The sequence below is a fragment of the Rhinoderma darwinii genome, chromosome 3 (assembly GCF_050947455.1).
Source record: "Rhinoderma darwinii isolate aRhiDar2 chromosome 3, aRhiDar2.hap1, whole genome shotgun sequence".
NCBI classification, from domain to species: Eukaryota; Metazoa; Chordata; class Amphibia; order Anura; family Rhinodermatidae; genus Rhinoderma; species Rhinoderma darwinii.
In genome coordinates, this window is record NC_134689.1 from 114,462,231 (window position 1) to 114,477,077 (window position 14,847).

At 41.1% G+C, this 14,847-nt stretch overlaps 1 protein-coding gene across 1 annotated transcript; it reads left to right on the forward strand.

The window, feature by feature from the left end:
* The first annotated feature begins 269 nt into the window (after positions 1–269).
* Positions 270–3,351, forward strand: ADRB2 (adrenoceptor beta 2). The gene has a single exon (XM_075860041.1). The coding sequence runs from the start codon at positions 458–460 to the stop codon at positions 1,685–1,687; it is 1,230 nt and encodes a 409-aa protein (XP_075716156.1). The 5' UTR covers positions 270–457; the 3' UTR covers positions 1,688–3,351.
* Positions 3,352–14,847: the final 11,496 nt, after the last annotated feature.

Sequence of the window (14,847 nt, forward strand, 5' to 3'; positions counted from 1 at the left end):
TTGAGGAATTGGAACAGAACGTCTCCTCGGCTTGACATAATAGTAATAAGAATGTAGTAGTAGAGTGTCCCACACGTGTGAGTAGAGTGTGACTAGAGTGTGAGTGAATGCACTAGCGACAGGCTGCTGAGTGAAGAGCGCGGCACACACACAACTTGTACGGAGCGACACTCGTCCTCTCCTGCGATTGGCTGGCGCCCTGTGACGTCACGAGGGGGGGTGTTAATAAAAGCAGTGAGGAGTGAGAACACTTCAGAACTAGCAGAGACTGTCAGCGGGGCGAGAGCCACAGAGCCGCATCCTTCACTCACTATCACCACTGGAGCAGATGACCGACACCGGGCAACAACGACTGCCCTGCGGGTGACTGCAGCAAAGGCTTCTACATGCAGGAAGACAGTATCTCCAGCGCTGGCTGACGACAAGTAACTTCTATTAAGAAAAGTTGTGCAGCGTTATGGATTTTTCCACCGCCATCGATAACACAACGCCAAGTAGTAACTTGACCAATGGCACATCCAAAAAGGTCACAGAAGCCTGGATGGTGGGCATGGGAATCTTTATGTCCGTCATCGTCCTGGTCATTGTTTTTGGGAATATCCTAGTGATCACCGCTATAGCCAAGTTTCAGAGACTCCAGACAGTCACCAACTACTTCATCACGTCCTTAGCCTGTGCGGACCTGGTCATGGGCATGATAGTGGTGCCCTTAGGAGCCAGTGTCATCATCATGGACACCTGGGAGTTTGGGAACTTGTGGTGCGAGTTCTTCACCTCTGTGGACATCCTATGTGTGACTGCCAGCATTGAGACACTGTGTGTGATTGCTGTGGACAGATACTTTGCTATCACCTCTCCATTCAGGTATCAAAGCCTGTTGACCAAGTGCAAAGCCAGGATTGTTATCCTCTTAGTTTGGGTTGTCTCCATCCTCACCTCCTTTCTCCCCATTAACATGCACTGGTATAGGACTGATGAACCCAAAGCATTGATCTGCTACAAGTTGGAGACCTGCTGTTACTTCTATACCAACCCTGCTTATGCCATATCATCCTCCATCATCTCGTTCTACCTACCCCTGGTGGTCATGATATTTGTCTACTTCAGGGTCTTTCAGGAGGCCAAGAAACAGCTAAAGAAGATTGACAAATGTGAAGGGAGGTTTCACAACCAACAAGACGCCAATGGCAAGGTGGTTAACAGGAGGACTTCCAAGTTTTGCTTGAAGGAGCACAAAGCACTGAAGACACTGGGCATTATTATGGGCACTTTTACCTTGTGTTGGCTCCCTTTCTTCATAGTCAACATTGTCCAGGTGATTTACGAAGATGTCATCCCTGACTATGTTTTTACCTTCTTGAATTGGGTGGGCTATGTCAACTCTGCCTTTAATCCACTCATCTACTGCAGGAGTCCAGACTTCAGATATGCTTTTCAGGAGTTGCTGTGTCTGAAGAAGGCCACCACCAAGCTCTACACCAATGGATATCCTCAGAGCAATGGCAACAGTGTGTGTAATGAAGAAACAGATGCTGCTCAGATAGGTAAAGACAGGAGTAGTGAGGTCTTCTTCAAGGAGGACAAATGTCCCAGTGAATCCCTTTTGAACTGTGAAGGTACGATGCTAGAATACCACGTAGATCCTCTGAGCAAGAATCACAACGCTCACGAGGATTGCTTGTTATAGGATACCTTTTAGGAACAGTCACAAAAAAACTGGATCGTTTGCAATACAAGGGTCAAAGAGATATTTTTATTGTATTGACAAGAAGGAAATGGAGGTCTTTATATTAAAGTTATTTCTTTAAATTTGGGCGGTGCCCATGTCTCGCAGGATGTATACATTTTATTAGGCAAGTGTTTGTTTCTGTATAGTTTCACTTCTTAATTTAAGGTAAGAGGACGTTCACTAAGCATTAAGGCTTTTTTATTGTGTTGCTGTCTTATTTAGTTGACAGAACAAGAAGAATCTACCTCATGGATCTGAAAAAAGAAAAAAAGTTTATGTTTTATGTTGTTTATATTGTTCTTTTTTATTTTATTATGTTTGTGTCCATTTAAGTTTTGTGACTGTAAAATGAACACTGCGCTGCTGGGGCGGCTGGTCTCTCCAGCAGTGCCTGGGTTAACTTGGTGGATGTCAATTCCAGATGGATCTCTGGGACAACAAACAGAATAGAAAAAGTGTATAGGAATTTTGTGAGAATGTCATTTCTATATCCTAAATTCTTTAACCCCTTCATTCTTGGGCTCTCCAACAATGAGTTCAACAATTTTTAATCTCTGGGTATTATTTATACAGGCACAGTATAATGTAGCAATAGACGTAATGATTTTCTATCAAAGGATGGATACAGGATTATTTCCAACATCCCAGTGTCCCATGTACGAAATGATTAATGGGATCAATTTTGTAGACACAGTTGATCGTCTACTAAAAATCAGTATGCTTCTTATTAGATACATGTCACAATTACAATGACAGATCAATCGAAATGTAAAAACCTGTGCAATAAATTTAAAGAATTTCAATTAATCATATGGAATCAATTGTATTGGTACCATAGCATTACGAGGACTCATTATTGGTCGTATGATATGAAAAATTGTTACGTCTATGACACGCTGTAGGACCTTCAGCAGAAAAATCTGGTGTATGAAGGGGTTAAAGGTTAGGTTAAGTTCACTTAATTTTAGAACTAAAGTCCAAAGTCGATGTGGAGAACCCATCTCCTACATAACTGAGACCTAGTGACCATGACGGTTAATGAGGGATGGCCATCAATAAGTTTATCCTTGTGAGGCGGAATTGCGAGCTGCATCATAATAGTGTAAGTCAGCTATATACTGGAGAACAGATGTTTCACACTGCCTTGTGCGGCTGAGTACTGCTCTGGAGGTTAATCAATGCACTGAAGCAGTCCTGCTGGTTCAGACAGGTTTCTGGCCAGAACAGTGTCACTACGCAATTTCTCATTCCCCCTATCCAGCTCAACTTCACCATTCATTTAATTAGGCATTGCAGTCCATAGGCAGTAACATGTCCCTCTATACCTTGCATGACCACATAACTGGTCACCCCAAAGGAAGGAGTTTATGTCCCCTGGTTGAGAACAAGCCAGGTTAATCAATTACTGCACATAGTAATGCATAGGATGGCGCTTTACCATAGGAATAAAGTCCCCAGGGAATCCCACGTCTCAGTTGTATGGGGGATGTGTTCTCGCATGTCTACAATAAGGTATTCCTGTCCACCTCACAGCAGGCAGGGCCACCATTAGATCAGCTCTTTGCACATTTCCAAGCCGTACAGTATTGTATGTTGCTCTCATTAAAGGTCATTGTACTATATTTCTACCTGGTTTGTCGTTTTATATTGTTTTTTATTTTACTATTTTTGTTTTGGAATATAAAAGTATACGTGGGAGATGAATTGATTGTTACGCAACATCTCACTTAAAAGGGACACTAAACCTAAAGTACAGATGCAGCAGAGATGAATTTGTCATTTGGCACAACTCTTAGAGATATCAATATGTTTAGGCTGTGGGTTAACAGGTTTATGCAGGTAAATCGACTCTATTATATTGACATAGAGTTACCACAATGCACAAATGATGCACCTTTAAAGATTTTAGGTTTAGCACAGGTGCGGTTTGTACTCAAACAGGATAGTAGGATCACCAGCTGTCAGTTTGACACATCATGAAGGATTTAGCAGTGTGAGGGTATGTTCACACGAGGGCGTCCGTAACGGATGAAATTACGGGGATGTTTCAGCCTGAAAACATCCCCGTAATTTCAGCCGTAACGGCATGTGCAGGTGCTTGAACGCCGTGTCCATTACGGACGTAATTGACGCTGCTATTCATTGGAGTCAATGAATAACGGCTCCAATTACGGCCAAAGAAGTGACAGGTCACTTCTTTGACGCGGGCGTCTATTTACGCGCCGTTATTTGACAGCGGCGCGTAAATTACGCCTCGTGTGAACAGACAAACGTCTGCCCATTGCTTTCAATGGGCAGATGTTTGTCAGCGCTATTGAGGCGCTATTTTCGGACGTAATTGGGGGCAAAAACGCCCGAATTACGTCCGTAATTAGTGCGTGTGAACATACCCTAAAGCGAAACGTGTGTAACGCAGTTTGTCTTGGCTATTTTATTACCATGCTGTAAACTGTGGAGGTGTGTTTCTTCCTTGCAACGTGTAGAGGGCTGCTGGCATTTCGCAGAGGGAAACGATAGTTGAGAACTGCCTGCTGCGAATGCTCTTGTGCTGTCACTGTGACATAAACCCTAACAGGTGCAGCACTGACTCATGCCCTGAAACGCGTAGGGCACCATCAGACAACACAACATGGAAACTACCGTCGTATTAGTAGTTAATAATGCTCTTGACAACATTTAATATATTGTATTGACATATACGGGAATGGTAGGGGGGGGGGTCATTTTTTACTACAGTAACATTCGAGGAATGTATATGGCATATAGATCTAAATAAAGTATGAGTAAGGATTGACTTAAGCTGTCGTAAAAACAATTGAATATTTTTCGGATCAGCGTGTGATCATTTCCAGTTAACTGTGTCCCATGAACAAAACAATTATTCAGAATAATATGAAGGATTCTCTACACGCTTGATCAAGTACTGAGAATCCGCAACTATTATGTTAAATGGGTCTTTTGAATTGGTCCCAAAAGTTTAACTTTTGTCAGTCAGTTTTTTTTAAAATATGTCCAATAAGGCTGAGTGCAGATTTTCAGCGCAGATTTTACACTTTGCAATGCAAAAGGGTGAGATCTGCGTCAAAACCGCAACAAAATCTTCGAAAAATCCGCAACGTGTGAACTCAGCCTAAATGTTCTTAAAAACTTTTTGTATCCAATTACTTTGGCGGCACAACCCAGTACAACCCAAATATGAGGGCTCAATATTGCTTATAAAATGAATTACTTCTATGGCCAGCTTTGTATTTTCTACAATGGTGATGGCGGGTTGTGCTGTATGCGTATAAAATATTTATTTAATCAATGGTCAGAATTATATTATATTTCAAGTTCTTTGGATGTTGAGTGGAGGTCATGCAAGTGTACGTTATATATATTGTACAAGTTTTATTGCCTCAAACCATATGGCATGTACAATATGTGCAGAACCAGAAAGGTCACATTTACTGTAAGAAGCAAAACTCTGTTTACTGTGGTTGAGTACAAATAAAGACGGCACAGCCGCTCAGAAACTCCCAGATAAACACTTGATTATGATATAGGGGACGTTGTTTCATCAAGTTAAGGGCATGTTCAGACGTGGCAGAATTTTTCCACTGCAAATGTTGTTGCAGATTTGGAGCAATTACGCAACGAATATGCAGAAACATTTGCATATTTGACAGGTAATTCAGATGGAGAAATCACAGCGGACTTGCCACAGATTTCAGTTTTTGCATTGCAAAGGCTGAAATCCGCAGTGAAATTCCGCTTCTTCTCCGCCACAGACCGTGCATGCTGCGGAGGGAAAATTCTGCACCGCAGCCTATGGTCCGCAGCAGAGTTTTCCACAACGTCTGAACTAACTTTCCTAAAAATGTATAGAAACAAATGTAAAAAACGGCTGCTGCAGAATTCCACTGCGGACTGTCCGCAGCGGAATTCAACAGCAATTCCGCCACGTGTGAATGTGCCCTTATAGAGCATGAAAGTCCTGACATGTGCAATACAATGTTAGAAAACATTTCCACCTTAAACAAAAAAATCACAATCACCTGTTTATATAGCGCTTCTACAATCTTCAATGGTCAAGTTGTGGCATTCTATTCAGACGTTACTGCCTCTGGAACAACCCAGCATTACAGTTTCCGCAGGGGTTTTCACCCCTCTGTTCCGTATTTCCATTTCCTGAATTGCAAACTTGACTAGTCATGCAGTTATATATCTTTTATAAGCTTCCATTTGGCTGTATAACTAGACAGATTTGCCTTTAAGAATCTGGACAACTGTGGGAGCTGTTAGGAGGGGGCCAGCTGTTAGGAGGGGCCATATTCTCCCCTAGCTTCACCAGGAACAGATATAACAGTTAAAAAGCTGAATAGAATTCTTGACAGTAGAGGAGGTTAATTTTGCCTTTAGTTAACCCCTTAATGACCGGGCCGGAAAAGGACTAAGGGTAAGGAAACACGGTGCGTTGTTGACGCTGTTTTGTTGCGTTTGGAAACCGCGTGCGGTCAACTGAATGCATTTTTTGTCTCTGTAAGGGCTCGTTTATGCGCGTGTCGTATGTACCTATGTTAGTCTATGGGGCAGTGCAGACAGTCCGTGATTTTTGTACAACGTGAGTCCGTTGCAAAAAAACTCACGACATGTCCTATATTTGTGCGTTGTTCGCGCATCACACACCCATTGAAGTCAATGGGTGCGTGAAAATCACGCATGCCACACGGAAGCACTTCCGTGTGACGCGCGTGATTCGCGCAACAGCTGTCAAACTATGAACATCCAAACGGTGTGTCATAATGATGGCGGCTGCGCGAAAATCACGCAGCCGCGCATCATATGATGATGACACACAGAGCTGTTAAGTGCCTTTTGCGCACGCAAAACACCGCATTTTTTTGCGTGCACAAAATGCACACGCTCGTGTAAACCAGGCCTTATGCTGCAGTTCTGTTGCGTTTTTAAAGGAAATAGTTTATGGACATAGTTTTCACCGTGTTGACGTTTGTTAGGCGCTTCCTGTATATAGTTCATTACAAGACATTGCAGAACTGTTTGCAAAAACGCAAGCAGTTCAGAAACAACATTGGCAGCGCGGTCATTAACCGCATGCGGTCAGACATTATGAAGATGCGTTCAACCGCACAAAAAACACATTGTAATATAATAGCAGCAGTCTGTCCATAACAAAAATGTCACCGTTGACTTCTATTAAAAAATGACTTGCTGCAGTTCAAAAACGCAACATAAACGCACCGTGACCGCACCATGTGGCCTTAACCTTAATGACCAGCTACGTTTTTCAGTTATTACCTCTCTGCCTTTCAGCAGCCATAACTTCCTTATTTTTTCATTGACGTGGCCTTGTTTTATGCCTTGTTTTTTTTGTTTTTTTTCGCAGTTTGGGGGGGGGGGGAATAATATTTACGGTGTGAATATAGAAAAAAGCAATTCTCAGCATAGTTTTTCTTGTTTATTTTTTATCCCGTTCATGTTTCACACTAAATAACCTGTTAGATTAATTTTTCAGGTTATTACGGTCGTTTAGATACCTAATATGTATAGGTTCTTTGTTTTTATTTCATGTAGGGCCAATAAAATATAATTTATGCAAAATATTGACTTTTTTTGGGGACATTGTTTTTTAAGTTTTTTTTTTTTGTTACTCTTTTTTTTTAATCCCATTCAGGGATAACTTTATTTATAACTTTATTTTTTACTTATAATGTATTAGCATACTCCTGTATGCTAATAGATTATACTATCTGACTTTATTTAACACATGCTTCTGTTAGGGCAGCAGATAGTGTGCCCTAACAGCAGGCAAACTAAACAGACAGCCCTGGGGTCCCCATCACATCACCGGGTCTCCGATGATGCGATCACAGAGGGTAGTTACCTTTGATCATGCCGTGGTCTATGGGTTAAACAGCTGGGTTCCGAATGGTTTCCGACCCCAGCTGTTTTTAGCAGGCTGCTATAAGATCACAAGCTGTAAGTTACAGCTCCTGCTTAGAGGATGAGCGCTCATCAACTTCTTCTACAGCGACACCAAAAGATGTTGCTGTAGACGAAACACCTGCACCGCCTACCGTCAAAAGACGGTGGGTGGTAGTTAAGGAGTTAAAAAGGCAACATGTGGTATTGATTGATATGATCTCATAGCAGAATGAGTGTAAACCCTCGTTTTATGTAATCCCTTATTGACAGAGAAGTCACTTAAAGCTCCTAGGCTCCAATGCAAAATCTGTAACAGGGCCCCTACTACTATGTGCCACTTATAATACAGGTGTCTACTTATGTGTCAAAGGGGCCTTTGGGCCCCTAAAGCACCAGGGCCCGGGTGCCACTGCTACGTGTGCATCCCCTATAGCTACGCCCATAGTAATTGAGTGCATCATTGAAGCTGTCCTTAGAAGCCTTTCTACTGTCTGTGTATTAAAATGTCTCTTCATAATGTAGCTTTTATTAGATGTCAGTTTTGTGCTTTCTGTCTAATTTTTTTGTAAACATGTTGTAATGTACGGATCTGAAATACAGCGGCCATAAAAATATATGGGCCCAAACAGTACCTCCACGTGCTTATTATCAATACATATGGAGGTTCTTTCTTTTCACATGGAATCCGTAAGAATAAAAATAGTGGAAAGTTCCATTGCATGCAATACAGAGGCGAAGCATCTAATGGAGAATACAGTGCCACATGGTGGCACCATGTGGCGAGACAAGAGAGTGTCTTCTGCCTCATATGCCTAGCAGATGAGGCCTTACTGGTACCTGTTTCATATATTTATTTTCCGTTTTCTAGTTACGAGTCTGAATTATAAGAGGGGCACTTTATAAAATATTAACAGGGAGAGTATATGAAAATGTTTGCACTGAACATAATATATTGTCATTTTGTACTACAATTTTTAATTAACAATATGTTTGTCTATAGCATTTATTTAAATAGTACCTCCAGTCTAAAAATACCTAAAATAATGTAAAGAAATCGCATGAATAACAATTCCTTAAAAAATGATGGTATTAATAGAATGGGCAGTTGTGATTTTCCCCCCAGTCCTGTAATGCCAGGATCTAGTTTATTCTGTGGTTAGTTTGTTCAGTGGTTAGGTGATCTATGTATCTTGAGCATTGAAAAACAGGGAAACTGTCAGTAAAGTGAAATTCCCCCCGGATTGACTTGCTCTCTCGTCACACGCTGCGGAATTGCCGCGTTTTTTCCGGCCTGAATTTCGGACAGAAAAAACGCAGCAGAATACAGTAGCAGGATAGTGGATGAGATTTAACAAATCTCATCCACATTCTGGGTAAAAATTCAGAGCAGAAATTGACCTGCGGTGCGTATTTTTCGGACCGCTGCATGTCAATTCCTGCTGCGGAAAGTGGCCAGAATTGCTGCGTTTTTCAGAGGAGATGTCTCCATCTCCCAACATTGAGAAAAACGCAGCAAAATACGCACCATTTTCTGCCGTAAAAAAATTCAGGAAATGGTGCGTTTTTGCCGCAGCAGAATGTCTGTGTTTTTCAACGTTTCTGCAGCAATTCCGTTGTGTGTGGACAAGCCCTAACTGGTAACGTGAATGATTTTTATTTTTTTTAATAACAATATTAAGTGAATACTGTTTATACAGTTACTTAATATTTCTGTATAGCTAGAACTTATATAATGATTTAGCCACAAGTTAATGAATCCCAAAATCTGGGATCAGATCCAATAGGGAAGTTTAGGCCCCTTGATATCATGTCCAACCGGGAAGTATCTCAAACACAATGGAAGATGTTATTTTGTTGGGCTGAGCCAGTATTTTTCAGTGTGTGAACCAGTTGATACATTAGGAATTAGCGCTCTTCACATCACGTTTGTCACTGTGTGCGGTGTATACATCAGGAAGTTCTATCAACTCATACTTTGTACCCATACAGTTCTATTGGCCAAACTAATGCCCAAGGTGTCATTTCAGCCTATGGGTATGTGCACACGAGAACTGTCTTTTACGTCTGAAAAGACAGACTGTTTTCAGGAGAAAACAGCTGCGTCGTTTCAGACGTAAAAGCTACTCGTATTATGCGAGGCGTGTTTGACGCCCGTAATCTTGAGCTGCTCTTCATTGACTTCAATGAAGATCGGCTCATATTACGTTTCAAAGAAGTGTCCTGCACTTCTTTGCCGAGGCAGTAAATTTACGCGTCGTCGTTTGACAGCTGTCAAACGACGACGCGTAAATGACAGGTTGTCGGCACAGTACGTCGGCAAACCCATTCAAATGAATGGGTAGATGTTTGCCGACGTATTGTAGCCCTATTTTCAGACGTAAAACGAGGCATATTACGCCTCGTTTACGTCTGAAAATAGGTCGTGTGAACCCAGCCTATGTGTCGCTGGTAATTCCTTTTGTTTCACCTGTATTGAAAAATATAGCTTACTAAGCTTTTCAATGCAACTGGTGGATACTTCAATAGAACTCAATGGCAGATGTATGCAACTGTTTGTCTGTACAGTTGCATTTGCGGGGCATATGTTTGGTGGCACTATTTAAATGTGTACATCAAATGTATGCCAGGAACATGATGTGAACATAGCCTTAGAAAAATGAGGTATAGCATGTCCCCTTCCTATTTATTAAACATTGGGAATCGATGCTTAACTTTGTAATATATAGACCAACAACATTTATCTCTCGACACAGTGAATAGGAGTTTGTTAAGAAAGTCAATATTTGTTTACATGCATCTTTTCCACATGGAAATATCTATATATTCCAACTCTCACAGAAACCTGGTCTTGTTGTATATAACAACCAATCAGAGCTCAACTTTCATTTCTTGAATAGCACTGGAAAAATGATAGCTGCGCTGTGATTGGCTGCTTTGGGAAACTAGGTTGAATTCTGTGTTAAACAGTTTTGAGGCCTGTGTATTTATTAAAAGAAAACTGTGGATCAAAAGCATCAGTATTCTCATAGCGACCTATCAGACCACTGCTTCAATTTTCAAATCTATTTTCGAAAACCAAAAGGGGACATCTGATTGGTCGCTATAGACAACACTGGCACTTTTAGTCTACACAATTATGTCCTACTCTATCGACTGTGTGTGAGTGATAGGTACACATCATTAAAATGAAGCCTTATCCAGACAATATGTCATCTTGAAAATGAAATGCTGTGAACAGTTCTGTCATAAATCTGTTTTCAGTTCTATGCATGTGTATTTTAAATGTACATTTTTGGCTGCTTCACATAATTCTGAATATTTTTGTAATGCTCATGTTGTCAAAATAATGTTAATATTACTTTTATAAACATATCAACAGTTTATATGTTTTCGAATTAGCAAAACAGTGACCGTTCTATTAAAGGGGTTGTCTTTAGGAGCTGGACCCACGGAAATCAGCAGATCGACAGATTAGCTGAATTTTAAAAAGGGATTGCTTGGATTTTTTTAAATTAAGTTCATTAAAAAAAAACAACAACAAACACATGATGTGACGTGCTTTACAATATCTCTTTTGCGGTAATTCTAATCCTGAAGTGCTCTATATACGCTTGCCTGATCTGGGAAACAAAAAGAGCTGGCCTTGTAGCTATGGTCCTCGAAATTGGGTTTAGGGTGCTGAATTACTGAAGTAAATAGATCAACAAATTGTAAGCCCATCACAAGCTTCTTTCAATTAACTTTCTTAGAAAATAAGTTTTGTCCTACTTAAAGAGGCTCTGTCACCAGATTTTGCAACCCCTATCTGCTATTGCAGCAGATAGGCGCTGCAATGTAGATTACAGTAACGTTTTTATTTTTAAAAAACGAGCATTTTTGGCCAAGTTATGACCATTTTTGTAGTTATGCAAATGAGGCTTGCAAAAGTCCAAGTGGGTGTGTTTAAAGTAAAAGTCCAAGTGGGCGTGTATTATGTGCGTACATCGGGGCGTGTTTACTACTTTTACTTGCTGGGCGCTCTGATGAGAAGTATCATCCACTTCTCTTCACAACGCCCAGCTTCTGGCAGTGCAGACACAGCCGTGTTCTCGAGAGATCACGCTGTGTCGTCACTCACAGGTCCTGCATCGTGTCGGCACCAGAGGCTACAGTTGATTCTGCAGCAGCATCAGCGTTTGCAGGTAAGTAGCTACATCGACTTACCTGCAAACGCCGATGCTGCTGCAGAATCAACTGAAGCCTCTGGGGCCGGTGTCCTCGCTCGTCTGACACGATGCAGGACCTGTGAGTGACGTCACAGCGTGATCTGGCAGAAGCTGGGCGTTCTGAAGAGAAGTGGATGATACTTCTCTTCAGAGCGCCCAGCTAGTAAAAGTATTAAAAACGCCCCGATGTACGCACATAATACACGCCCACTTGGACTTTTACTTTTAAACACGCCCACTTGGACTTTTGCAAGCCTCATTTGCATAACTACAAAAATGGTCATAACTTGGCCAAAAATGCTCGTTTTTTAAAAATAAAAACGTTACTGTAATCTACATTGCAGCGCCTATCTGCTGCAATAGGAGATAGGGGTTGCAAAATCTGGTGACAGAGCCTCTTTAAGATATGTCAGACATATTTAAATGCATTCTTCCACTTGGGTGTGCCTCGCTAGATAGCTGCATCTCGCAAGGGTAATTCTTGAATCACTGAGAAATATACTGTATGTTTCAAAGTGTGTGGGCATGATGTAGTCGACTAACTATATATATATTATGCCTGTAAGACTCTGTTCACATCTGCGTTAGAGACTTCATTAGGGGCCTACTTCTCATATCCGCCAGAGATTACTGGAAACAATACCGCATCATGCTGAGCTATAGTTTCCGGTGAAATGACAGACACCCCGGCGGAAAGCCATTAAAGTCAATAGATTCCGTTGACTGCTGGCGGTGTCCGTGGTGCAACGAAACCGTTGCTAATGGTTTCCCCTTGTTTTGCTTCTCTGACGGAGCACAACAACGGAAGGCCCTGACGCAGGTGTGAACGTAGCTTAACCCATTAGTGACCGCCAATACGCCTTTCACGGCGGCCACTAATGGGCTTTATTCTGATGCATTTGCCTTTTCACTGCACTGCATCAGAGTAAATAAACAGAGCAGGGAGCTGTTAAATCTGGGGGCATCCCTGCTCTAACGGGTGAGATCGATATCAGTATCGATCTCACCCGTTTAACCCCTCAGATGCGGCGCTCAATAGCGAGCGCCGCATTTGAGGGGTTTTGGAGAGAGGGAGAGAAATCCCTCTCATGCCACCGGCACCCGGTAAAAAGATCGCTGGGTGTCAGTATCTTCTATGGCAGCTGGGGGGCCTAATAAAGGGCATGGCCTAGCAGATGCCTGTCCGTTTTACATTGACAGGCACTAATACACTGCAATACAGAAGTATTGCAGTGTATTATAAAAGCGATCGCATGATCACATAGTGAAGTCCCCTAGTGGGACTAGTAAAAAAAGTTTTAAAAAAAGTTAAATAAAGTTAATAAAAAAAAAAATGAAAAACCCACATTTTCCCCTAACAAAATTCTTAATTATTAAAAAAAAAAAAAAAAGTAAAAAAAAAAGTTACACATATTTGGTATCCCCACGTGTGTAACGATCCGAACTGTAAAGTTATTACATTATTTGACCCGCACGTTGAACGACATAAAAATAAAAAACAATGCAAAAACTGCTGTTTTCTGTGAATCCAGCCTTAAAAATTTTTGATAAAATGTGATCAAAAAGTCGCATCTACTCCAAAATGGTACCAATAAAAACTACAAGTCGTCCCGCAAAAATAAAGCCCTCATACAACTGCATCGGCGAAAAAATAAAAAAAAGTTATGGCTCTCCAAATATGGAGACATAAAAACAAATAATTAAAAAAAAAAAGTGTTTACTGTGTAAAAGTAGTAAAACATACAAAATTGGTATCGTTGCAATCATAACAACCTGCTGAATAAAGTTATTGTGTTATTTATACCACACGGTAAACGGCGTAAATTTGGGACGCAAAAAAGTGTGGTGAAATTGCTTTTTTTTTCTATTCCCTCACAATTTTTTTTTATAAAAGTTAATCAATAAATTATATGTACCCCAAAATGGTGCTGTTAAAAAATACAACTTCTCCCGCAAAAAAATAATACCTTATACAGCTATGTCGACACAAAAATAAAAAAGTTATAGCTCTTGGAATGCGAAGATGGAAAAACTAAAAAAATAGCTTGGTCATTAACCCCTTCCCGACATATGACAGACATACAGTTACGTCATAGCCGGATAGGGGAAGTATGGAGCGGGCTCACGGAGTGAACCCGCTCCATACGATGTGGGTGTCGGCTGTATGTTACAGCCGACACTTCAGAGTAACGAGCGGCATCGCGCTCGAGAGCGATCCTGCTCCTTTAACTCGTTAAATGTTGCGGTCAATAGCGACCGCAGCATTTAAAACGTTAGAAAGAGGGGGGCGGCCCCCTCTAACAGCTCATCGTGCCCCTCTCTACGCAATCGCGGGGGTGGGCGATGGTTGCTATGGCTGCCTGGGGGCCTAATAAAGGCCCCCAGGTCCGCCATCTTTGTACACCTATTAATATTAAATGTTCAAATAACCCCCCTTTTCCCATTTTCCCCCTAGACCATAGTAAAAAAAAAAAAAAAATGTATATAATTGCTATTGCTGCGTCGGTAAATGTCTGAACTATTACAATATATAATTATTTAACCCGCACTGTGAACGCCACAAAAAAAATTTTGTAAACGCCAGAATGTCCATTTTTTGGTCACCTAATCTCCCACAAAAAAATGAAATAAAAAGAGATCTAACCGTCGCATGTACACCAAAATGGTATTTTTAAAAACTACAGCTTATCCCGCAAAAAATAAGCCCTCATACCGCTTAATCGACGGAAAAATAAAAAGTTATGGCTCTCGGAATTTGGCGACACAAAATAAATTTTATTTTTTACACTTAGGTTTTTACTTGTAAAAGTAGTAAAATATAGAAAAAACTATACATATTTGGTATCGCCGTAATCGTATTGACCCACAGAATAAAGTTAACCTGTTTTTTTAATTGCACAGTGAATTCCGTAAAAACGCCGCGCAAAAAAAACATGGAGGAATCGCTGTTTTTGTTTAATTTTCTACCTCACAAATAATTTTTTCCCG